This window comes from Ranitomeya imitator, chromosome 3, assembly GCF_032444005.1.
Source record: "Ranitomeya imitator isolate aRanImi1 chromosome 3, aRanImi1.pri, whole genome shotgun sequence".
Taxonomy (NCBI): domain Eukaryota; kingdom Metazoa; phylum Chordata; class Amphibia; order Anura; family Dendrobatidae; genus Ranitomeya; species Ranitomeya imitator.
The window spans coordinates 498539906-498567705 of NC_091284.1; the positions used below are offsets into that span (position 1 = coordinate 498539906).

The window sequence follows — 27800 nt, forward strand, 5'->3', positions numbered from 1 at the left end:
CATCTATCATCTATCTATCATCTATCTATCTATCATCTATCTATCATCTATCTATCATCTATCTATCTATCATCTATCTATCATCTATCTATCATCCATCTATCATCCATCTATCATCCATCTATCATCTATCTATCTATCATCTATCTATCTATCATCTATCTATCATCTATCTATCTATCATCTAGCTATCATCTATCTATCTATCATCTATCTATCATCTATCTATCATCTATCTATCTACCATCTATCATCTATCTATCATCTATCTATCTATCATCTATCTATCATCTATCTATCATCTATCTATCTATCATCTATCTATCATCTATCTATCATCCATCTATCATCTATCTATCATCTATCTATCATCTATCTATCTATCATCTATCTATCTATCTATCTATCATCTATCTATCTATCATCTATCTATCATCCATCTATCATCCATCTATCATCCATCTATCATCTATCATCTATCTATCATCTATCTATCTATCATCTAGCTATCATCTATCTATCTATCATCTAGCTATCATCTATCTATCTATCATCTATCTATCATCTATCTATCTATCATCTAGCTATCATCTATCTATCTATCATCTATCTATCATCTATCTATCATCTATCTATCTACCATCTATCATCTATCTATCATCTATCTATCTATCATCTATCTATCATCTATCTATCATCTATCTATCTATCATCTATCTATCATCTATCTATCATCCATCTATCATCTATCTATCATCTATCTATCATCTATCTATCTATCATCTATCATCTATCTATCTATCTATCATCTATCTATCTATCATCTATCTATCATCCATCTATCATCCATCTATCATCCATCTATCATCTATCTATCATCTATCTATCATCTATCTATCTATCATCTATCTATCATCTATCTATCTATCATCTATCTATCATCTATCTATCTACCATCTATCATCAATCTATCATCTATCTATCTATCATCTATCTATCATCTATCTATCTATCATCTATCTATCATCTATCTATCTATCATCTATCTATCTACCATCTATCATCTATCATCTATCTATCTATCATCTATCTATCATCTATCTATCATCTATCTATCTATCATCCATCTATCATCCATCTATCATCCATCTATCATCCATCTATCATCCATCTATCATCTATCTATCTATCATCTATCTATCATCTATCTATCTATCATCTATCTATCATCTATCTATCTATCATCTATCTATCATCTATCTATCATCTATCTATCATCTATCTATCATCTATCTATCATCTATCTATCATCTATCTATCATCTATCTATCTATCATCTATCATCTATCTATCATCTATCTATCATCTATCTATCTATCATCTATCTGTCATCTATCTGTCATCTATCTATCATCTATCATCTATCTATCTATCATCTATCTATCATCTATCTATCATCTATCTATCTATCATCTATCTATCATCCATCTATCTATCATCTATCTATCATCTATCTATCATCTATCTATCATCTATCTATCTATCATCTATCTATCATCTATCTATCATCTATCTATCTACCATCTATCATCTATCTATCATCTATCTATCTATCATCTATCTATCATCTATCTATCATCTATCTATCATCTATCTATCTACCATCTATCATCTATCTATCATCTATCTATCTATCATCTATCTATCATCTATCTATCTATCATCTATCTATCTATCATCTATCTATCATCTATCTATCATCTATCTATCTACCATCTATCATCTATCTATCATCTATCTATCTATCATCTATCTATCATCTATCTATCTATCATCTATCTATCATCTATCTATCATCTATCTATCATCTATCTATCATCTATCTATCTACCATCCATCATCTATCTATCATCTATCTATCTATCTATCATCTATCTATCATCTATCTATCATCTATCTATCTACCATCTATCATCTATCTATCTATCATCTAGCTATCATCTATCTATCTATCATCTATCTATCATCTATCTATCATCTATCTATCATCTATCTATCATCTATCTATCATCTATCTATCTACCATCCATCATCTATCTATCATCTATCTATCATCTATCTATCATCTATCTATCTACCATCTATCATCTATCTATCTATCATCTATCTATCATCTATCTATCTATCATCTATCTATCTACCATCTATCATCTATCTATCATCTATCTATCTATCATCTATCTATCATCTATCTATCATCTATCTATCATCTATCTATCATCTATCTATCATCCATCTATCATCCATCTATCATCCATCTATCATCCATCTATCATCTATCTATCTATCATCTATCTATCATCTATCTATCTATCATCTATCTATCATCTATCTATCTATCATCTATCTATCATCTATCTATCATCTATCTATCATCTATCTATCATCTATCTATCATCTATCTATCATCTATCTATCATCTATCTATCATCTATCTATCTATCATCTATCTATCATCTATCTATCTATCATCTATCTGTCATCTATCTGTCATCTATCTATCATCTATCATCTATCTATCTATCATCTATCTATCATCTATCTATCATCTATCTATCTATCATCTATCTATCATCTATCTATCTATCTATCTATCTATCATCTATCTATCATCTATCTATCTATCATCTATCTATCATCTATCTATCATCTATCTATCATCTATCTATCATCTATCTATCATCTATCTATCATCTATCTATCATCTATCTATCATCTATCTATCTACCATCTATCATCTATCATCTATCAATCATCTATCAATCATCTATCAATCATCTATCAATCATCTATCAATCATCTATCAATCATCTATCAATCATCTATCATCTATCTATCTATCTATCTATCATCTATCTATCATCTATCTATCTATCTATCATCTATCTATCATCTATCTATCATCTATCTATCATCTATCTATCTACCATCTATCATCTATCTATCATCTATCTATCTATCATCTATCTATCATCTATCTATCTATCATCTATCTATCATCTATCTATCTATCAATCATCTATCTATCTACCATCTATCATCTATCTATCATCTATCTATCTATCATCTATCTATCTATCATCTATCTATCTATCTATCTATCATCTATCTATCTATCATCCATCTATCATCCATCTATCATCCATCTATCATCCATCTATCATCCATCTATCTATCATCTATCTATCATCTATCTATCTATCATCTATCATCTATCTATCTATCATCTATCTATCTATCTATCATCTATCTATCATCTATCTATCTATCATCTATCTATCTATCATCTATCTATCTATCTATCATCTATCATCTATCTATCTATCATCTATCTATCATCTATCTATCTATCTATCATCTATCTATCATCTATCTATCATTCATCTATCATTCATCTATCATCTATCTATCTATCATCTATCTATCTATCATCTATCATCTATCTATCATCTATCTATCATCTATCTATCTATCATCTATCTATCATCTATCTATCATCTATCTATCATCTATCTATCTATCATCTATCTATCATCCATCTATCATCCATCTATCATCCATCTATCATCCATCTATCATCCATCTATCATCTATCTATCATCTATCTATCATCTATCTATCTATCATCTATCTATCTATCTATCATCTATCAATCATCTATCTATCATCTATCTATCATCTATCTATCATCTATCTATCATCTATCTATCATCTATCTATCATCTATCTATCATCTATCTATCATCTATCATCTATCTATCATCTATCTATCTATCATCTATCTATCATCTATCTATCATCTATCTATCATCTATCTATCATCTATCTATCTATCATCTATCTATCTATCATCTATCTATCTATCATCTATCTATCTATCATCTATCTATCATCCATCTATCATCTATCTATCTATCATCTATCTATCATCTATCTATCTATCTATCATCTATCTATCATCTATCTATCATCTATCTATCATCTATCTATCATCTATCATCTATCTATCATCTATCTATCTATCATCTATCTATCATCTATCTATCATCTATCTATCTATCATCTATCTATCTATCATCTATCTATCTATCATCTATCTATCTATCATCTATCTATCATCTATCTATCATCTATCTATCATCTATCTATCTATCGTCTATCATCTATCTATCTATCATCTATCTATCATCTATCTATCATCTATCTATCATCTATCTATCATCTATCTATCATCTATCTATCATCTATCTATCTATCATCTATCTATCATCTATCTATCATCTATCTATCATCTATCTATCATCTATCTATCATCTATCATCTATCTATCATCTATCTATCTATCATCTATCTATCATCTATCTATCATCTATCTATCATCTATCTATCATCTATCTATCTATCATCTATCTATCTATCATCTATCTATCTATCTATCTATCATCTATCATCTATCTATCTATCTATCATCTATCTATCTATCATCTATCTATCATCTATCTATCATCTATCTATCATCTATCATCTATCTATCATCTATCTATCATCTATCTATCTATCATCTATCTATCTATCTATCATCTATCTATCTATCATCTATCTATCTATCATCTATCTATCTATCATCTATCTATCATCTATCTATCATCTATCATCTATCATCTATCTATCATCTATCTATCATCTATCTATCATCTATCTATCTATCATCTATCTATCTATCTATCTATCAATCTATCATCTATCTATCATCTATCTATCATCTATCTATCATCTATCTATCTATCGTCTATCATCTATCTATCATCTATCTATCATCTACCTATCATCTATCTATCTATCATCTATCTATCTATCATCTATCTATCATCTATCTATCATCTATCTATCTATCATCTATCTATCTATCTATCATCTATCTATCATCTATTTATCTATCATCTATTTATCATCTATCTATCTATCTATCTATCCATCTATCATCTAGCTATCATCTATCATCTATCTATCATCTATCTATCATCCATCTATCATCTATCTATCATCCATCTATCATCTATCTATCATCCATCTATCATCTATCATCTATCATCTATCTATCATCTATCTATCATCTATCTATCATCTATCTATCATCTATCTATCATCTATCTATCATCTATCATCTATCTATCATCTATCTATCTATCAATCATCTATCTATCTATCATCTATTTATCTATCATCTATCTATCCATCTATCATCTATCTATCTTCTATCATCTATCTATCATCTATCTATCATCTATCTATCTATCAATCATCTATCATCTATCTATCATCTATTTATCTATCATCTATCTATCCATCTATCATCTATCTATCTTCTATCATCTATCTATCATCTATCTATCATCTATCTATCATCTATCTATCATCTATCTATCATCTATCTATCTTCTATCATCTATCTATCATCTATCTATCATCTATCTATCATCTATCTATCATCTATCTATCATCTATCATCCATCTATCTATCTATCATCTATCTATCACCTATCTATCACCTATCTATCACCTATCTATCACCTATCTATCACCTATCTATCACCTATCTATCACCTATCTATCACCTATCTATCACCTATCTATCACCTATCTATCACCTATCTACAGTGCCTTGCAAAAGTATTCGGCCACCTGGAACTTTTCAACCTTTTCCCACATATCATGCTTCAAACAAAGATACCAAATGTAAATTTTTGGTGAAGAATCAACAAGTGGAATAAAATTGTGAAGTTGAACAACATTTATTGGTTATTTTAAATTTTTGTGGAAATTCAAAAACTGAAAATTGGGGCGGGCAATATTATTTGGCCCCTTTACTTTCAGTGCAGCAAACTCAGTCCAGAAGTTCATTGTGGATCTCTGAATGATCCAATGTTGTCCTAAATGCCTAATGATGTAAATATAATCCACCTGTGTGTAATCAAGTCTCTGTATAAATGCACCTGCTCTGTGATAGTCTCGGGGTTCTGTTTGAAGCACAGAGAGCATCATGAAGCCCAAGGAACACAACAGGCAGGTCCGTGATACTGTTGTGGAGAAGTTTAAAGCCGGATTTGGATACAAAACGATTCCCAAAACTTTAAACATCCCAAGGAGCACTGTGCAAGCGATCACATTGAAATGGAAGGAGCATCATACCACTGCAAATCTACCAAGACCCGGCCGTCCCTCTAAACTTTCATCTCAAACAAGGAAAAGACTGAGCAAAGATGCAGCCAAGAGGCCCATGATCACTCTGGATGAACTGCAGAGACCTACAACTGAGGTGGGTCTGTCCATAGGACAACAATCAGTCGTACACTGCACAAATCTGGCCTTTATTGAAGAGTGGCAAGAAGAAAGCCATTTCTCAAAGATATCCATAAAAAGTGTCATTTAAAGTTTGCAACAAGCCACCTGGGAGACACACCAAACATGTGGAAGAAGGTGCTCTGGTCAGATGAAACCAAAAATCGAACTTTTTGGCAACAATGCCAAACGGTATGTTTGGCGTAAAGGCAACACAGCTCATCACCCTGAACACACCATCCCCTCTGTCATACATGGTGGTGGAAGCATCATGGTTTGGGCCTGCTTTTCTTCAGCAGGGACAGGAAAGATGGTTAAAATTGATGGGAAGATGGATGGAGCCAAATACAGGACCATTCTTGAAGAAAACCTGTTGGAGTCTGCAAAAGACCTGAGACTGGGACAGAGATTTGTCTTCCAACAAGACAATGTTCCCAAACAAAGCAAAATCTACAGTGGAATGGTTCACAAATAAACGTATCCAGGTGTTAGAATGGCCAAGTCAAAGTCCAGACCTCAATGCAATCGAGAATCTGTGGAAAAAGCTGAAAACTGCTGCTCACAAACGATCTCCATCAAACTTCACGGAGCTCGAGCTGTTTGCCAAGGAAGAATAAGCAAGAATTTCAGTCTCTCGACGTACAAAACTGATAAGAGGCATACCCCAAGCGACTTGCAGCTGTAATCGCAGCAAAAGGTGGCGCAACAAAGTATTAAGTTAAAGGGGCCGAATAATATTGCACGCCCCTCTTTTTAGTTTTTGAATTTCCACAAGAATTTAATTTCATTTAACTTCACAATTGTGTTCCACTTGTTGATTCTTCCCCAAAAATTTACATTTGTTATCTTTATGTTTGAAGCATGTGGGAAAAGCTTGAAAAGTTCCAGGGAGCCGAATACTTTCGCAAGGCATTGTATCATCCTACTCTCATCCTCGTACGACCGATCTGCGTACGACCGATCTGCGTACGACCGATCTGCGTACGACCGATCTGCGTACGACCGATCTGCGTACGACCGATCTGCGTACGACCGATCTGCGTACGACCGATCTGCGTACGACCGATCTGCATACGACCGATCTGCATACGACCGATCTGCATACGACCGATCTGCATACGACCGATCTGCATACGACCGATCTGCATACGACCGATCTGCATACGACCGGTGTGTGTGTGTGTGTGTGTGTATAAACATTCTTCAATGGAGTATGTAAAATAAGAGGTTGGACAAAAATGACCTCACAATTTTTTTTTGTTAAATAATAGATCTTTATTTAGGTTACAAAAAAGCAGGCAAATCAGCATGAAAAACCGCACAAAAAAATGCAAAAACGCGCTGATTTTTACCGGCGTTTTCTGCCAAGAGATGCAGATTCTGTGCAGAAAATTCTGCAGACAAATCTGCAATGAGTGCACATACCCTTAGTGATCAATTTTGGATTGCAAGTGAAACTGGACATCAAACACTAACCAAATGGCACCAGAAGGGGTCTACACCAACCATCAGAAGGTGTTTCCATGACATTTAGCTATAAGCGCGATGTCCATCCACGGGTGTTCCGTAAAAGGGGTATTCCCATTTCCAAGATCTTCTTCCTATATATAGTAGGTGTAATAATAATAATATTAGCAAATACCTCCAACTAGAAATGTAGCATAATTTTTCTGATTTACTATCTCTCTTTCCTCATGCGCATGGCATTGCAGGACATTAGGTATTCATGGTTACGACCACTAGCAACTGGCTAACTCACTATTTTAGTGGTCGTGACCATGGATACTTAAGGTCCTGCACATGGGGAAAGATATAGCGAATCAGAAAAACAATACTATATTTGTAATTAGAGGTATTTGCTATTATTACACATAATACAAATTAGGATAGGATCTTAGAGATGGGAATACCCCTTTAACCTCACGCCACTACTCTCAGAGGCTATCATGGTGTAGAACTAGTCTAGAAGGCAATGCGATTTAAAATGGACATCTATTCCCTTCAGCGATCAGTCCTACTTTAATATTGGAGGCAATGATAGCTGAAGATTGGTCTGGAGACTGTGTTAACAATGCCATAAAGTCACAGGATTAAAGGTGTGAGGTGGCATAATGCACAATAACCAGATCCCTCTAGTCTTCATAACAGGTACACAAACAGCTCGGCGTTAAATTGATTTGGTTGGTGGAACCAGTGCTATGGCCAAACCGCATATTGCTTGTGCCACTGTGAGTTAAATTAAAATTTGTTAACATGGCCTGCAGCATCTACAGACTTGTTTCCCAAGACACATTTGGTATATCTGTGGTTGGCAATTGCAAAGGGAGCTGCCAGAAGCGGACCTTGACGATTTGCATGAGCAAATGCATTTAGAATGGCACAGCATTTCTCAGACAACCATCAATAATGTCACTGACAGCATGCCAAAGCTGTGTTTTTTTTTTGTCTGTGCGACTCGTGCTTCATAATAAATAAAATCGAAAGGCTTCAAAAATGAAATGTTTACAGTTTTTAATCATTAACTTATCACTAAAGGGAATCTGTCAGCAGGTTTTTGCTACCTCATTTCAGACCGGCATAATAATGATGTTAAAGGGAACCTGTCACCCCGTTTTTTCAAGAAGAGCTAAAAATAGCGTTAAGTAGGGGCAGAGCTGGGCTTTACATTAGTGTATTTTGGAGCCTTTATTCCCCACTTATGCTGCCAAAATACCTTTGTAAAGTTGCCGTTTTGGGCTGTCACTCACGCTGGTCAGGTCAGGTGGGCGTGGTGACAGCGCTGTTTCTCCCCCAGATCTCCGTTGGTGGCGTAGTGGTGTGCGCATGTCCAAGTGGCGAATCCACTGCGCAGCTTCAAGGAAAATAGCGCAGATGGCGATCGCAGCGGCCATTTTCTTGCAGCCGAGATGCAAACTCGGCTGCAGGAAAATGGCCGCCGCGATCTCCATCTGCGCACGCGCGGCATCCCGCGGCCATTTTCCTGAAGCCCCGGGAAGCCGAGAAGAACCATCTGCGCACGCGCGGCCTCACAAAGATGGCCGCGCCCACGATAAACGGCTGAATAGCGCAGATCGCGCTATTTTCCTTGAAGCTGCGCAGTGGATTCGCCACTTGGACATGCGCACACCACTACGCCACCAACGGAGATCTGGGGAAGAAACAGCGCTGTCACCACGCCCACCTGACCTGACCAGCGTGAGTGACAGCCCAAAACGGCGACTTTACAAAGGTATTTCGGCAGCATAGGTGGGGAATAAAGGCTCCAAAATACACTAATTTAAAGCCCAGCTCTGCCCCTATTTAACGCTATTTTTAGCTTTTCTTGAAAAAACGGGGTGACAGGTTCCCTTTAAAGAGACCATGATTGTGAGAAGAGTTTTCAGATGTACCATGCAGCAGTGCTCAGCGAGCTAACCCAGCCCACATACCCGATTAGCAGCATTCTATGTACATTGTATATTTCCAGTAAGAACCTAATCATTGGTGGGCACAGAGTTGGATCAGGATTCATGGGGCACCTAGTCTGGCATTGAGTTTCCTGTTGATAAAAAAAACTCACTGTACAAAAACAACAAGCACACGGCACGCAGCTTCATGCTGCCCTCAAAGTAACGGTTCGTTCACATCTGCATATAAAAATCGGTGAGTGCAAGGTGAGAAAGAGGAAAATTAAAAAAAAAAATACAAAAAAATCACATCATGCTGTGTATGGGTATTGTAAAATGGCTTCAACTCACCAATTCAAGTGAATGGGTGCGAGAAAAAAATAAATTTGCACGGCACACGGACCAAGCATGTGTTGTCCGATTTTTACCTATCTCATAGGATCCCTGACATTTCTTCAGCCAAGTACAGTAAATTCACAGCTGTGTGTAGCTTTCTGTACATGTATTTAGCTAATAAATAAAAGAAAAAAATTGTGGTGGGGTCCTCCTTAACCAGCTGAGGGAAAGCAGACAGTGGATAGCTAGTCTTAATTAGTCTGAGAAGGGGGCAATAAACATGGAGTTTCCCAGGCTATTAATATCAGCTCACAGCTGTCTACTTAGCCTTTACTGGTTGTTAAAAAAGGGATATTACATGGGGTCACTCCTATTTTTAAATAACCAACAAAGGCTAAGCAGACATCTGTGGGCTGATATTAACAGGCTGCAAAGGGGACATGGATATTTGGGGCACCTCACATTATTTTGGGAGGGAACACCCTTTTTAATAACCAGTACAGGCTAAGTAGACAGCTGTGAGCTGATATTAATTAGCTCTAAGCTGTCTGCTTTCCTCAGTTGGTTAATAAAAATAAGTGGCACCCCACACAATTTTTTACTTTTAGTTATTTACTTATTAGCTAAATACAAATACAGAAAACTACACACACACAAAGCACTAATTATATATCCCACTAATATATTTCTATCTATATCTGTATATAAGATTATTTTATTAGTTGGAAGACTAGCTTGAAATATCAGAATTACTCTATCTAAAAGGCAATTGTGACACCCGAGAGACCGGGGTACCCAGCACCGGACCAATGGGGTCTGTCTCTTGAGGGGGATGTCACGGGTGGCTTGACCCGGTGCTGTGGCCTCAGGCAATGCACAGTGTAAAGGGTATCGTGAGGGAACAGGCACTTACTTGATCAGCAGCAGGTTCTCCCAGCGGTGATGATCCCAATTCTGGATAGATGGCTATTGTCCAAATGAAAGACTGAGGCACTGAAACGTTTAACCAGTTTACTTTAACAAAAAAGGATTTACAACCAGTCCTGTCACCGGAGTCTGTATGGGAACTCTGAGTTACTTTGACCCTGCCGGGGTCTTCGCCTCTTATTGTACGCAATATCTGTGTGGCCCTGCTGCTGTACGTGAACTGGCTGCCGGCCCAATCTGTCCCCTCCGGGTCCTGGTTCGACGGGCAACCCGAATCCTTTTATCGGCTTACCCCCTCCGGGAGTACCGCTAAACTCTGTGTCTGTTGCTGCGTCCGACCCTAGTGAAGCTGGTATCACCTCACGTTTTTCCGGTTGCTGTATTATATATAATGAATACAGCCACGGATCCGGTATCCGTCTTTGCGCCTGTTCTGGGTAGTGATTAATGCTACCCGGTTCTCACAATGTCCTTTTTCTCTATCCCTCTTCTCCTCAGGCCGGTGATTTGGGCCTGGAAACCGTCATAGGGCTGTTAGAAATTCAGCTGTATGACCTCTCACTTTCAGCTCCTTAGCCCAACTGCCAGTTCTTCTCTCAGACCAGAATGGATCAAGGGGAGTCTCTGGAGCTCCCCCTTCTGGCCGGAGGAGGTAGTGCAGTCTTGCTATTTTAGTATTTGTATTCAGTGTCAGTAACTATATTTGTGGCAAATACCCCTAGGGGTGCCACACAATGTTAAATACATTGCATACGGATTGCATATGCATGTCATACGGATGCTAGGTGAGGGAAAAAGGCACACTCGCATGGCATATGGATGCTAGGTGAGAAAAAAAAAGGAATGACACTCCAACTTTTCTGGCCGAGAAGCTCACCTATTTTATATAAGCAGACGTGAGAATACTCCAAATAGCAAAAACCTGTTGACAGATTCCCCTTAAACATGTCTATAGATCCTATGATTTCCATATTTCTGCTTCTTTTCTTGTTGGTGTCGCAACGTTGAGGAGTTCATCTAAGGCTACTTTCACACTGGCGTGTTTTTCAATACGTCGCAATGCGTCGTTTAGGGGAAAAAACGCATCCTGCAAAGTTGTTTGCAGGATGCGTTTTTGCCCCATAGATTAACATTAGCGATGTATTGACACACGTTGCAACCGTCGTGCGACGGTTGCGCCGTGTTGTGGCGGACCGCCGGGAGCAAAAAACGTTACATGTAACGTTTTTTGCTGCCGACGGACCGCTTTTTCCGACCGCGCATGTGCGGCCGGAACTCCGCCCCCACCTCCCCGCACCTTACAATAGGGCAGCGGATGCGCAGGAAAAATGCATCCGCTGCCCCCGTTGTGCCTCCGTTTCACAGCTAGCGTTGGAACCTCAGCCCAATGCACTGCGACGGGCCGAGTCCGACGCTAGTGTGAAAGTAGCCTAAGAAGCCAAATGTTTGCACACCACGCTGGTCCATCAGCATCAATACCTCTTGCGCAACTGAAGACGAATGAAGTAGATCATAGAAATAATTTTCAATTAACGGCAATGGTAGAAGTTTCAGACATTGAAGAAAGATCAGTTTTTAGATTCAAAAAGGTCTAAAACACATGCGTCAAAAGAAAAACATGAAAGACTTCATAGAAAACACAACAGGGTATAACAATCCATGAAGATGTTGGTTGGTGAGATATCCGTTAATTACATGTTTACAGCTAGAAACACTTGCAAACTCCAGAGATTTGATTTATAGAGTGGACAAAATCACTGAATTGCCTTGGCAGTTGTAATCATGGTCCCGGAAAATCTTTGGTTGTCATGGTAATAGCATGTCGACCTCCCCCCAGGAAGCTTTTACTACCTGCCTGACATCTCATGTCTGCACAACACAGAAGTGAAAGACTGAAAGGGGTGAATGCTTTTACTGTGCTGTACTACTAGAAACCTTCCAGCACATTAGGTGAACGCGCTACAAGAAGGCGGCGGCACACGTATGGTAACACTACAGACATTCAATGTGATAAATCCCTTTCTACAGGCTAGTGGGGAAGCCATCACGAGGCTACACTCCTGCTGTCTCTTTAAACTATTCTACAGTTTCCGGAAGTCCTTCTCAGATCGGATTATGTTGAGCCCTAGACGTTATTGGGACGGACTACATTGAAATAGCCATGTGCACACAATCGAGAAAATGTATAGAGATCGGAAACCAGCCATAAAACTGTGCACACATTGTTTCCTTTTCACACTTGGTGCATTTGCCAGGGGGATCTCCAACCAGATTTGCCAACGTAAAGCAATAATACATGCGTCTGTATGACAGTGTCACACCATAACACCAATCAGTCATTACTTTAAATTCCTGCCCAATATGGTCCGATAGAGGACTTTGCAAGAAAGCGGATTTCAGGGGCACTGTATCAACAATGGTCAATCTAGGAAAAGGTAAAAGGCGTAAATTGTGCCAAATTTGATAAACAGCCCATTCCACTTTAAATATAAAGTCAGAAAATGAAACATACACCTCCCATGAGCTTGTGAAGATTTAAGCCAGAATGTGTGACATTTTGTCGAGTACGAGGCATAGCATCATGACCCAGTCCAACTCCAAGTACTGCATGTCCACTTTTTCAACATTTAGCAAATAGGGGAAAAAAATAATAGTCAAAAAATTTGCATGGTTTTTCCTCTTTGCAAAACATTTCATTTTTTTCTGGCTCAGTTTACACCCAAATCTGGCCTACACTGCTTCATAAATGTAGACTTGTGGGTTGGAGACCTTTTTATCATTGGGGCACCAGCAGGATAAGGAGCTGGTACAGGTTGGGGATAGTGCAAAGTTGTCATGTCGATCTGGGCCAGCATTAACTTTCTTTTGTGGGATCAGAGCCACTCCCCAAGCACATCAATGAGCCTTGTACACACATGACCTTGTTGCTGGTTCACTAACACAAGGATGCTTCTGGTAGGCCATAACTACTGCATGTTGGAAACACCCCAGAAGAACTGCTGTTTTAGAGGAGTTCTGACCCAGACACTTAGCCATCACCATCTGGACCTTGTAAAATTTGCTCAGCTCCTTATTAAGCCTATGTTCACATCACCAGCTGTAAGTCACTATCTGTAACTGTACTGTAATCCCTTATATGTTCTGCAGGACTGATATCTACTATTATACAGTTATATGAAAAAGTTTGGGCACCCCTATTAATCTTAAACTTAATGTTGTATAAAAATTGTTTTTTTTTGCAACAGCTATTTTAGTTTCATATATCTAATAACTGTTGGACACAGTAATGTTTCTGCCTTGAAATGAGGTTTATTGTACTAACAGAAAATGTGCAATATGCATTCAAACAAAATTTGACAGGTGCATAAGTATGGGCACCCTTATCATTTTCTTGTTTTAAATACTCCTACCTACTTTGTACTGACTTACTAAAGCACCTTTTTTGGTTTTCTAACCTCATTGAGCTTTGAACTTCGTAGCCAAGTGTATGCAATCATGAGAAAAGCTACTTAAAGTGGCCACTTGCAAGTTGTTCTCCTGTTTGAATCTCCTCTGAAGAATGGCATCATGGGCTCCTCAAAACAACTGTCTAATGATCTCAAAACAAAGATTATTCAACATAGTTCTTCAGGGGAAGGATACAAAAAGCTGTCTCAGATTTATCCTGTCAATTTCCACTGTCAGGAACATAGTAAGGAAATGGAAGAACACAGGTACAGTTCTTGTTAAGGCCAGAAGTGGCAGGCCAAGAAAAACATCAGAAAGGCAGAGAAGAAGAATGGCGAGATCAGTCAAGGACAATCCTCAGACCACCTCCAGAGAGCTGCAACATCAATTTGCTGCAGATGGTGTCACTGTGCATCGGTCAACTATACAACGCACTTTGCACAAGGAGAAGCTATATGGGAGAGTGATGTGAAAGAAGCCGTTTCTGCAAGCACGCCACAAACAGAGTCGGCTGAGGTATGCAAAAGCACATTTGGAGAAGCCAATTTCTTTTTGGAAGAAGGTCCTGTGGACTGATGAAACCAAGATTGAGCTGTTTGGTCATACAAAAAGGTGTTATGCATGGCGGCCAAAAAACACAGCATTCCAAGAAAAACACTTGCTACCCACAGTAAAATTTGGTGGAGGTTCCATCATGCTTTGGGGCTGTGTGGCCAATGCCGGCACCGGGAATCTTGTTAAAGTTGAGGGACGCATGGATTCCTCTCAGTATCAGCAGATTCTTGACAATAATGTTCATGAATCAGTGACAAAGTTGAAGTTACGCAGGGGATGGATCTTTCAGCAAGACAATGATCCAAAACACCGCTCCAAATCTACTCAGGCATTCATGCAGTGGCACAATTACACTGTTCTGGAATGGCCATCCTAGTCCCCAGACCTGAATATCATTAAACATCTGTGGGATCATTTGAAGAGGCCTGTCCATGCTCGGCGACCATCAAACTTAACTGAACTGGAATTGTTTTGTAAAGAGGAATGGTCAAAAATGCCTTCATCCAGGATCTCATTAAAAGCTACAGGAAGCAACTAGAGGCTGTTATTTTTGCAAAAGGAGGATCTACTAAATATTAATGTCACTTTTCTGGTGGGGTGCCCATACTTATGCACCTGTCAAATTTTTTTTGAATGCAGATTGCACATTTTCTGTTAGTACAATAAACCTCATTTCAAGGCAGAAACATTACTGTGTCCAACAGTTATTAGATATATGAAACTGAAATAGCTGTTGCAAAAAAATATATATTTTTATAAAACATTAAGCTTAAGATTAATAGGGGTGCCCAAACTTTTTCATATAACTGTATGATCACAATATGGTGGTAATATCAGCGTTGGTCTTAGTAGAGAGATTTTTTTATTAGTAAGAGCGTATTCATCTGCTGAGGTTCTCCTACATCCTCTATTAGGGTGCGCCACCAAAATTGTAATCAAGGTTACCTGGTTAGGGGCCAACTCAGAAGTTTCGCTCCTCCCCCTCTTCTCTGAACCAAACCTGGCTCTTTAAATCTATGTGTTTGTGGTTCACTAATTTTTGCTTTACCTCTTCAGGAAATTAAGCAATCATCCTTTGCTGGAATCAGTTTCTTAGACATAGGATAAAACTACGTTTCCTAGTTTTAAGGATTGATAATGGCTCTCCCCTGAGACTGAGACAAAACAGTGGGACATAAAACTGATAAAGTGTTATCTGACTGTTTAGGTGTATCACAAAGTTCAGTGCACAAATGTTAACGCCAACTTCAATTACAGTACCGAAAATATAATCAGGAATCTAAAGATCATTAACCAGCTGCTGCATTGCTGTGGGTAATTTATTTATGAGGCACAACAACCACAAGATTTTTTTCTCTAGCTGTTAAGCACTTGCAAGTCAATTCATGTAGGAAAAAGCAGGGACTGGAAAGCTAGAGACTGTACCACAGGGGAACACAATGAGCACATCCGAGTACTTACAGCACAGCGCTTTCTGCAGTCTCCTTAATTTCATGGCAGTTCTGTACGCCGAGAATCTCACATTGTTTAAGTCAGCTGAGGAGGAAACACAAGATGGTTAAATGCAGAAGCATAAAGGGACTATTCTCATCAATTCCAATAACATACCACAGGTCTGCTCGGAGGCCATGATAAAGCTGGAAATACCCGGTAGCATCTAAAACCCAACTCAAAATGATGCAGATGTATGAAAGCACCAGTTAACCTATTACTACAATGTTCTATAGTAAGGGTGGAACTGGCCCACCAAAGTACCAGGGGAAAGGGGGACATTTAAATACAATAAGAGGCCCTAAAGGTCTAAGCAGAAAACAAAAATTAAATCAAGTCGGGTCGGTTTTGTTTTTTTATTCTACAGCACCCCACTGAAAGTTTGCTTTTCACAAACTTAAGCCCCCCGTACATCTTCAATAGCTGGACGACAGTTAGGTCTGCAACCATCTCCGCTGACATAATCATAAATGGGATAGAGGGAACAAGGGAGAGTCAGCTGACCGCAAATCGGAAGCCCCATGTCAGCAGGATACACTGCACGGAGCCATTCTAGTCAAGGCAAGGAGTGGTTCTCCAGCGATGGTGGAAAAACTGGTAAAGTATAAGGCTATGTTCACACGTGGGAAGGGGGCTGCGGGTTCTCCCGCAGCGGATTTGATAAATCTGCAGGGCAAACCCGCTGCGGTTATCCCTGCAGATTTATCGAGGTTTGTGTTGCGGGTTCCGCTGCGGGAATTACTCCTACTATTGATGCCGCATATGCAGCATCAATAGTAATGTTAAAAATAATAAAAATAATGATATACTCACCCTCTGACGTCCCGATCTCCTCGGCGCTGCAGGCGGCGGTCCGGTTCCAGAGATGCTATGCGAGAAGGACCTTCGTGACGTCACGGTAATGTGACTGCAACGTCACCGCAGGTCCTGCTCGCATAGCAAACCTGAGACCGGGTGGCCGCGTGCAGCGCTGGGAGGTGAGTATAGCATTATTTTTTATTTTAATTCTTTTTTTTTTTTTACACAAATATGGTTCCCGGGGCCTGGAGGAGAGCCCCATGCGGGAAGTAAGCGGATCAATGCATTCCTATGGGTGCAGAACTGCCGCGATTCTGCACAAAGAAGTGACATGCTGCGGGTTGTAAACCGCTGCGTTCCCGCGCGGTTTTTCCCACAGCATGTGCACAGCGGTTTGCGGTTTCCATAGGGTTTACATGTTACTGTAAAATCAATGGAAACTGCTGCGGACCCGCAGCTGCAAAATCGCCGCAGTTCCGCGGTAAAAACCGAAAGTGTTAACATGGCCTAACACGTCACATTTATGTAAGCATATAAAAAGTCCAACCTATCGACATGACAGAGTGCGCCACTACAGAAAAAAAAAAGTGTTTCGGCTCAAACAAATAGACCATGCCTTAGGCACGCTAGCAAAAACTATTTTTTTTTTCTGTAGTGCGGCACTCTGTCAAATCGATATGTTGGACTTTTAAGATGCTTCATTAAATGTGAGGCTTTATTCTTACTTGTTTTTCCATCATCACTGGAGAACCATTTTTTTTCTATCTCAGCTGACTCCTCCAAAAACAGCTGAGTGCTCCTGTTTTTTCAGAAAGATCCGTTGCCTTCTGTACCCCTCTGTGATAAAGATGCAAATCCACTGATAAAAACAGCTGCGCCAACAGAGATGTTCTGCAGTATGCGCCAAGATAGCTGAAAGCAAAATTTGCAAAAATATTTATACAAATGTTTATTTTTATGAAAAATCAAAATCTGGGGAAAAAAAGTAATCGTCTAAGGGTATGTGCCCACGCTGCGGTTTGCACTGCGGATTTTATTGCGGTTTCTTTTGCGGATTCCACTGCTGATTTTCAACTGCAGTTTCCTATTGGTGCAGTTGTAAAACCGCTGCGGAATCCGCACAAAGAATGGACATGCTGCGGAAAATAATCCGCAGCATTTTCCGCGCGGATTTTTCCGCAGCATGTGCACAGCGTTGTTTTTTTCACATAGGTTTACATGGTACTGTAAACTTAGGGAAAACTGCTGCGGATCCGCAGCGTCAAATCCGCTGTGGATCCGCAGCAAAATCCGCAGCGTGTGCACATACCCTAATACTGCAACACAAATCCACAAAAATAGCGTCCGAAAAGTGCCTCAGACACAAGGAACATCAAAATGTAGCTCATCTGTTATACTGCCATGCGGACACCACTTGCTTACTTGTTTGGCTTGCTTTTCTTTTTAGCACTTTTAGGTCACTTTCATACATCAGGTTTTTGCTGTTAGGCAGGATCCGGCAAAATTTTGAAAAAATGGATCCGTTGCAAATTGTGAAAAACTGATGCAACGGATCCGTTTTTTTTCCAATGAACCTGGGGATAGAGTTTGGACTTTGAGAGATCGAGAGAGAGAGAAAAAAATCTGCATGATTTGTATCGAGAATGCATGAAAAACCAGATTCGGAGGCCGGATTCATCATTTCACATCTCAGTTTCATCCGTTTATCGCTGGAACTGCCGCTGTGCGTTATTTCGCTGGACAGAAAAAACGTTCCTTTGGACGTTTTCTCCGGCCCCCAAAAAAATAATTTGACAGATCCGGCAAAAAAACGGATGAAACGTGTGGCCATCAGGTGCAATCCGGCACTAATACAACCCTATGGAGAAAAGAAATGGATCAGTCGGAAAAAAAAACCGCATATGTTTTTTTTTCTCAAAACTCGCCGGATTGTGCCTGACGGCAAAAACCTTGTGTGAAAATAGCCTTAGTCAGTCAATCTACAACCGATAAAGAAGCTGAGAAGGGAACCCTGCCGTGTCTCCAAATGCTACTAACCTGCAGATATGAGGTTAATGTAGAAGATAATGGCATTCTAAAGCTGCCCTGCCGCTGCACGGAAGACTTTATTACTTACGGCAGCCTCCGGTATTCAGTCACAGAGGCTTGCCGGCGGGGCTTCAGTCACTGCTCAGTATAGGGTGAGCGGCAGCTGGGAGAATGCCCTGGCACATAGACTTCTAGGCATCACTGCAGCCTATCAGCGCAGAGATGGACGTCAGTGAAAGTGCCAAGGCATACTTACAGCTGCTGCTCACCGTATACTGAGCGGTGACTGAAGTAGGGTTGCCAACAATCCAGAAATTACAGGACGGTCCATAAAAGTAGGGAATGTTTTTGTCCTGTACGTAAAAAAAAAAATTTAGATTAGAGATTTTAACTGCAATTATCATTTTACAGTTAATGCAGCTGATGCCTTCATATCTAAATTGTAGAAGCATCACTGAATCTTAATCATTTATTATGGTTTTCCAATGTGTTGGTAAAAAAACATCGTTAGTGATTTTTTTTGATAAGCGGTCGAGAAAAAAAAACAAAAAAAAAAACTTCATGTTGGCAACCCTGGACTGAAGCCACGCCGTCACATCCCTGTGACTGAAAGCCTGGGGCTGCTGAAAGAAATAAAGATTATTTGCCGCGCTTTCAGTTCAGCCGCCAGGCAGCTTTACCACGCTATTAACCTGCAGATTAACGGCGTTTGGGGATGTGACAGGTTCCCTTTAAAGATTTTATGCTAACAAACAAACACCAAAAATATTGGTGAAAACTAAAAAAAAGTTTGAACATTTTTACTCAACACCAGCGAGTGCAATAATGTGAAATCCTGAGAGATGACTTTGTTGACCTGTTCCCAAGTAGGACACCTTCACCTTTCATCCATATTCAGAGGGTAATGGAGTGTCCTCTCAGGACGTGTGATCGTAAATGGGACATTGTGTGCAATTATATGACCCACCGATTCACAGGAAAAGAAATTGATTCTCATGGACTCGTTTCTCGGCTAATAAATTCGACAACAATGAATCTTGCTTATATCAACACTGATTAGTGATAATGTATGGAAATCAAATACACTGGCCTAATCTGATGTGAAAACATATTAATAGAAAAACATTACGTCCTAGCATAATGTGACTGGGTTCACTTTAATTTCATCCTTGTTTAATCAGATAAATCTCAGCAAAATGCAGTTAGCTGTAACCATGTCTCCTAATGGCCAAATGTCATAGAATCTAATTGGAAGCCTATGGAGTGAGCATTTTGTTCTCAGTTACGTCTCTTGCACTAGGCATAGAGACACCCGTGGACAACATCAAATTTAAATGCGTGAGGCAGGCTTACAGATCGCGAATATTGGGACTGGAGACATCCAACTTTACAAATTGTTTTTTTCCTCTCACTCAAGATACAGTCAACTATGGCACATGTGATACAGACGGCACGTGGGTAAAGTTTTTCTGGAGTATTTGTAAGGCGTAGACTGTGTAAAGATGTGCTCTCCAGGTGCCAGGGTGGCCAAAGGAGAGAAGGAGCCAGGATCTGAATATAGTGGCACATGGTGGGCTAGATCCTTTTTGGCTGCACTGTACACAGACCCCATCATTGACTCATGTATTTTTTATATGGAATGCCATACAAAAAAGGTTATAATTTATTCTCTAGGAGGATTTCTCAACATATATCTGATTCAGAGTGAGATACAGTGTGGGTGGCCAAATTGGTAAATAGAGACTGTAGGAATACAGTAAAATCCCTCTAGCTAAAAAAAAGATGTACTAAATAAAAGAATATGTATTCATGAGTTAGATCCTCCTTCCATACTAGGCTTGCCTCCCGGGCGTCCCTGCTGGTCACTGTTTATTAGACCACAACAGGGAGTCTACCACCTGTAACCACCTTGATGCAGTAGGGTTCAAAATAATAGCAGTGTGTTCAAAAATACAAGTTAATCAGAAAATCTTTCTACTAGTTTTTATTTCCATGCATTGGGAACATTGCACACTGTTTTCTCATTCAAAACATGTAGAGGAATGACCGGACTATAAGGCGCACCCAGGTGGGGAGTAGCTAATGAATATTCACTGCACTTAATCATTGGGACCACATGTTTTTTTTTTCTTTTTAAACAGTGGGACTTTACAAGGACTTCTTGCTAAGATTAGCTTAATACAGCCATCTTCTCACTGTCACAGTACTCACAGGTAGCATGATCTTTGATCATCCTGGAGCTGATCATTGGCTGAACCTTTGCCATTCTGGCTATTCATCTATCCAAATGGTAGTGTTCAGTTTTCTTCCACATCTCTCTTGTTTGGCTTTCCATTTTAAAGCATTGGACATCATTTTAGCAGAACAGCCTATCATTGTCTGCACTAAATTGTACCCTCTTCAATCAACTTTTAATCGAAGTACGCTGTTTTTCTGAACAATGCCTGGAACGACCCATATGTCTCAGGCTTTTAAGGAGAAAGTCATGTACAACATGTCCTTCTCCCTTAGATAAGGGTCACCTGATTCACACCTGTTTCTTCACAGAATGATTGACCTCACTAATCCACACTGCTATTATTTTGAACAAACCACCTCTCAAATTAATTATTTTAATACACAGACTCAAAAACCTGCAGATCATGAATGCTGAGTCTGTTGGTTTTCTTAGAATCTACTGCACCAACTGGTAAATTCTTTGATGTGGTAATATTTATACCAAAAACAGTGATTAAAGGGAACCTGTCACCCCAAATTGGAAGGTGAGCTAAGCCCACCGGCATCAGGGGCTTATCTACAGCATTCTGTAATGCTGCAGATAAGCCCCTGATGTATCCTAAAAGATGAGAAAAAGATGTTATATTATACTCACCCAGGTGCGGTCCCAGTCCGGTTCTGGTCCGATGGGCGTCGCGGTCTGGTCCGGCACCTCCTATCTTCATCAGATGACATCCTCCTCTTCTCTTCACGCTGCGGCGCAGGCGTACTTTGTCTGACCTGTTGAGGGCAAAGCAAAGTACTGCAGTGCACAGGCGCCGGGTCTCTCTGACCTTTCCCGATGCCTGCGCACTGCAGTACTTTGCTCTGACCTCAACAGGGCAGACAAAGTATGCCTGCGCCGCAGCGTGAAGAGAAGTGGACATCATCTGATGAAGATAGGAGGCGCCGGACCGGACTGCGATGCCCATCGGACCAGAACCGGACCGGGTCCGCCCCTGGGCGAGTATAATCTAACCTCTCTTTCTCATCTTTCAGGTTACATCGGGGGCTTATCTACAGCATTACAGAATGCTGTAGATAAGCCCCTGGTGCCAGTGGGCTTAGCTCACCTTACATTTTGGGGGTGACAGGTTCCCTTTAATCTGGTAAGTCATATTGGACTGCTGTTATTTTGAACACTACTGTACATCCATCAAGCCACTTGTTGTGCTAGCCAAGATCCACATTTTTAAAGGGAAACATTACAAACTTCATTAACAATGAATGTAAATTTAAATAAAAAGTAGTTTATAATGAACACATCACCTTTAAAAAGCTCCCAAAAAAATAAAAGGTAATGCTAATTAATTCCATGAACGGAGAATGGGTACAAGGTTGATTTCACGCCCAGTAACACCATTCTTTATAAAAGTTTTTGATGACCAGAAATAGACATTCCCTGCTTTAATCAATACATGAATCTGCATCCATGGCATTAAAATTATCATTGACTTTGAAGTTGAAAGCTAATCCTAAAAGCAAAGTAAAACTGTAATTAAGGTTCTATATAATTTGCAGTACAGCACTAATCTCCTAAACAGTAATTCCATCTAAAATGTCATAATGCAGGGACGTCCATGTAACATTCAGCGATGAGGACAATAAAAAAATAACTAAAATTTCAAACATACATAAAAACAGCTGCTCCTTTAATTATTATGGTACAGACAAGTGTCTGCACTAGAGATGGGCGAACATGAACAGTAAAGTGCCCGTAAGTCTGTGTAAGTCTATGTGCACATGTTCAGGATTTTTCGTGTTTTATCGAGATAAAAACGCATAAAAAATGCATACATATACATCCTATCATTTAGAATGCATTCTGCAGTTTTTGTGCACATGATGCGTTTTTTTCCGCGAAAAAACGCATTGCGGTAAAAAGAAGCAGCATGTTCATTAATTTTGCAGATTTTTCGCGTTTTTCCCGCTTTGGGAAAAACGCGAAAAAAAACACATGCGGCTTTCTGGCAGAAAGGTCCGTTTTTTGTCTGGAAATTTATGCAAGAAATCTTGAACGTGTGCACATACCCTTACTGTTTGGGTCTGGCACCCCGAACACCGGGCCTTTACTGCTGTCTGCATGATAGTGTAAGAAACACTGGCCGCTCTGATTGGCAGTAAGATCATTACCGCCGGTGGGAGCGCTGCGGAAAGAACCCGCAGCTGTGACCAGAGGTAAAAAGTTTACCCCTGGTCACAGGTGTCGGCTGATGTGACTACTATGCCCAACAACCTGCGCATGCTGCTGCTAATAAAAGCAAGGGCAGGCGGCGGCTGATGGGAGTATTCATCAGCCGGCACCTGTGATATAATTTAAAAAAAAAAAAAGTTGTGTGTTCCCCTGTATTTGTGCTAACCAGTCAGGCAAAACTGACAGCTGAAAACTGCAACCCTCAGCTGTCAGCTTTAGCAAGGCTGGTTATCCAAAAATCAAGGTGGATAAAAATAAATGTTTGGTTTTTTTTTTGTTTTTTTTTTTTTTAAAAAAAAAAAAAATCGGATTTTTTTTTTTTAAATCGGATTTTTTTTATTTAAATCGGATTTTTTTTATTTAAATCGGATTTTTCTCAATAAACTGCTTTTTGAGGAAAATATTTTACCTGGTTCTTCCATCATGAGATAAAGCTCAGTTGTTTAACTCAGTAGAATAAAGGCTGTATATGTGTAACATTCACAATGCCATGCTCTTCCAGAGGTTTCTGTAGGATTAGTGGGCAGTTTCTCTCCTATATTATCACAGACGCTCGCTTTACTTACGCAGTTCTCAAAACTGAATTTGACTTCGCAGAGGTCCCAGCCTCTTCTTCACGGCAAAAATGTTACAACATGAACAGAGTGGAGAAAAAGACCTTAATCCTATTGTTCTACAAACCTATGAATACAGAATCAACCCCTTCAGTGCCAAGTCCAAGAAGTTAGACAATATGTTTCTGATTGTTTGGAGTGGAATAGATCTGCACGACACAAGAAGAATGTGAATCTAAGTGTGAGGAGGAAGGGCAAGCAGAAAAGAAAATGAAAGTGAAACTTTGAGCACAATACTGCAGCATAGCCACAGACAGACAAGTCTGGATCTGTTTGTGTGTACGATCTGAGGTTTATTACATTCTTTCCTTATAATGGCAGCAGGCCGTAAAAGAGACCCAGTTTGGGAATATTTTAATGAAGCTCCTTCGCCTAGCGGTAAGGCAGGCACGTGCAAACGATGCAACAAAGAGATGCAAGGCCTGGTGGCGCGAATGAGGCAACATCATGAGAAGTGCGGTGATGAAGATGACGAAAGAAACACTTCTGAACAGGCAGGATCTTCAGGTTGTTAAACATTTTTATTGAATCCTATTTCTAAAGACTGAACTGTCATGTGTGAGAAAAATTATATTTCTTATTATTACTGCATGTTACTGTCATTTGGTACAGCTATGAAGAAAAACAAATATTCCTTTTGGGGCAGGGGCAGTGATGTGTTGTGTACAATAAGCAGAAATTGTATAAACAATAAAATAACAGCATTGACTTTTTGTTTAGGGGAATTCATGGATTCTGGAAACTATCCACCTCCAAGATCACCATCATCCTGTTCTACAGTTTCAGAGTTATCCATCCAGGATAGTGATTCATTAGCAGCAGCATCATCATCAGACACCCACAGCCACATATCACCATCACCCAAAAGGAAGAAAAAACCTTTTCCTCCTGGAACCACCATAGATAGGTTTGCGATAAGAACTAGCAGATTAGAAAAAGAGTTGATTGATGAAAAAATTGCCCAGTTTATTTATGCAACAAACTCTTCTTTCCGTCTGACTGAGAACCCACATTTCATTAATATGGTTCAGTCACTGAGACCAGGATACAGTCCACCCAGCAGAGCTGATGTTGCAGGAACACTGCTGGATCAAGTGTATGACAGAGAAATGGAGCAATATGCAACAGCTCTGGAGGGTAAAATTGTTAACCTAAGTATTGATGGGTGGAGTAATGTCCACAATGATCCTATTGTATGTGCTTGTATAACAACAGAAGAAGGTAAAGTCTTCCTTGCACAAACAACGGATACGTCAGGAAATGCACACACAGCAGAATACTTACAAGAAGTGGCAGTAAAAGCTATAACGACATGTGAACAAAAATTCAAATGTCTAGTACGCAGTTTGGTCACTGACAATGCTGCAAACGTATCCAAGATGAGAAGAGATTTAGAAGAGCAGGGAGGGAATACAAAGCTGCTAATAACATATGGTTGCAGTGCTCATTTGCTGCACCACTTAGCCAAAGACTTAAGTGTTCCAGAAATAAAGGCTAATGTTGTTGAAATTGCTAAATACTTCCGTAATAATCATTTTGCTGCAGCAGCTCTGAAAAGGATGGGTGGAACCAAGCTAACGCTCCCACAAGATGTTAGATGGAACTCTGTGGTGGACTGTTTTGAGCAGTATATCAAAAACTGGCCTATTCTGATGACACTTTGTGAAGAAAATCGAGATAAAATAGATGGCACTGTCACGGCCAAAATCCTCAACATTGGGCTTAAGAGAAATGTTGAACATATGCTGAGCTTCCTGAAACCCATCTCTCAAGCTTTAAACAAATACAGAAAAATAGCTGTTTTATTGCGGATGCTGTTGAAATTTGGAAGGAACTGAGTGAACACTTAAAAACAGAACTACACATGGACAGAATTAAATTACAAGCAGTAAACAAACGAATGGGACAAGCACTGACTCCAGCTCATTTTTTGGCAAATATTGTCAATATCCAATATCAGGGTCAAAACCTAAGTGCTGAGGAAGAGGAGTTAGCTATGACATGGGCATCCAGCAATCATCCATCTTTAATGCCAACTATAATAAACTTCAGAGCTAAGGGGGAACCATTCAAGAAATATATGTTTGCTGAAGATATTTTAAGGAAGGTCACACCAGTAAACTGGTGGAAGTCACTTAAGCGCTTGGATTTAGAGACTGTTCAAGTAATGATTTCACTTTTAACAGCAGTAGCTTCTTCTGCAGGCGTTGAAAGAATATTCTCTTCCTTTGGACTCATTCATTCTAAATTGAGAAATCGGTTGGGACCCAATAAAGCAGGAAAGCTTGTTTTTCTTTTCCAGATTATGAATAGGAACAAAGAAGAAGAAGATGATGATGATGATGAAGATGACGACAAGTGAGCTACAGAGGACAGCAGGGATAGTAGTATTTAAGTTTTTCATGTGTCGGCTGGGCTGACAGTCTAAGTTTCTTATAATATATATATTTTGTTTAGCCAAATTAGTTAACAAACATGGATGTTTGTTTAAGCAAATAACTTATGCTGTAATGTTGTTATTGTTTCAGTTGAATAAATCTATTTAAATTGTTATTAAGGTCAGGATTATTTTTCTACTTCCTAAGTACAACAGAAAAGTGGTGTCCAAATATGAATGATTAACCCATTAAACTGGGGAGAAAAAAGTAATATAAAAAGTGATTCTAAAAATCTTCATCTACTTGCATGTTAAAGTAGCAAGAACTAGTTTAGGTAGAAACTTTGATTTAAATCACTGATTTAAATCAAGCCTTACTGACTAGTGATTTAAATCGTGATTTAAATCAGTTAGATTTAAATCAAATCCACCCTGCCAAGAATAGAGGGGTCTCCAAGTGAAGCCAGTGTTGATCGTCACATAATCCTTGCAGCCAAAAATCATACAAGCCTCACAAGAGCAAGTGCGTACACTGCTAGAACAGCTTCAGCACCGGAGGAGAGTACAAGTGTTATTACTTCACTGGGTGTGAAACACAGAAATTCAGAAGGGGTTGTCCGAGTAATGGGCAACCTCTATAACAATTGATCAGAATTATAGTCTTTGCTGAATTGTAACACATAAATCCATGCATTACATTTGCATACAGAACAGTCCTCTTAAATAGGGCATGTGGGTGTCCGCCATACTTCCTGGGATGTGGATATTAAATCTGCAGGGAGAAAATCCACAATGCAGTTTTCCCATTAAAAGAATGGGCGATAGTGTGAGCATATACAGTTAGGGCCAGAAATATTTGGACAGTGACACAAGTTTTGTTATTTTAGCTGTTTACAAAAACATGTTCAGAAATACAATTATATATATAACTAGCTATTGAACCCATTCTACGCCCGGGTGGCGAGCATTTATATTGGTATATTGTCTCCATC

The 27800-nt window shown here is 39.2% G+C and overlaps 1 protein-coding gene across 3 annotated transcripts in view; it reads right to left on the reverse strand.

Annotated features, from left to right (window-relative positions):
* Positions 1–27800, reverse strand: part of DMD (dystrophin) — a 4179683-nt gene that overhangs the window by 169337 nt on the left and 3982546 nt on the right. For all 3 annotated transcript variants that reach the window (XM_069757655.1, XM_069757653.1, XM_069757654.1), the window contains one exon: positions 16512–16586. In XM_069757655.1, coding sequence (XP_069613756.1) covers positions 16512–16586 — 75 coding nt within the window. The remainder of the gene's footprint in view (positions 1–16511; positions 16587–27800) is intronic.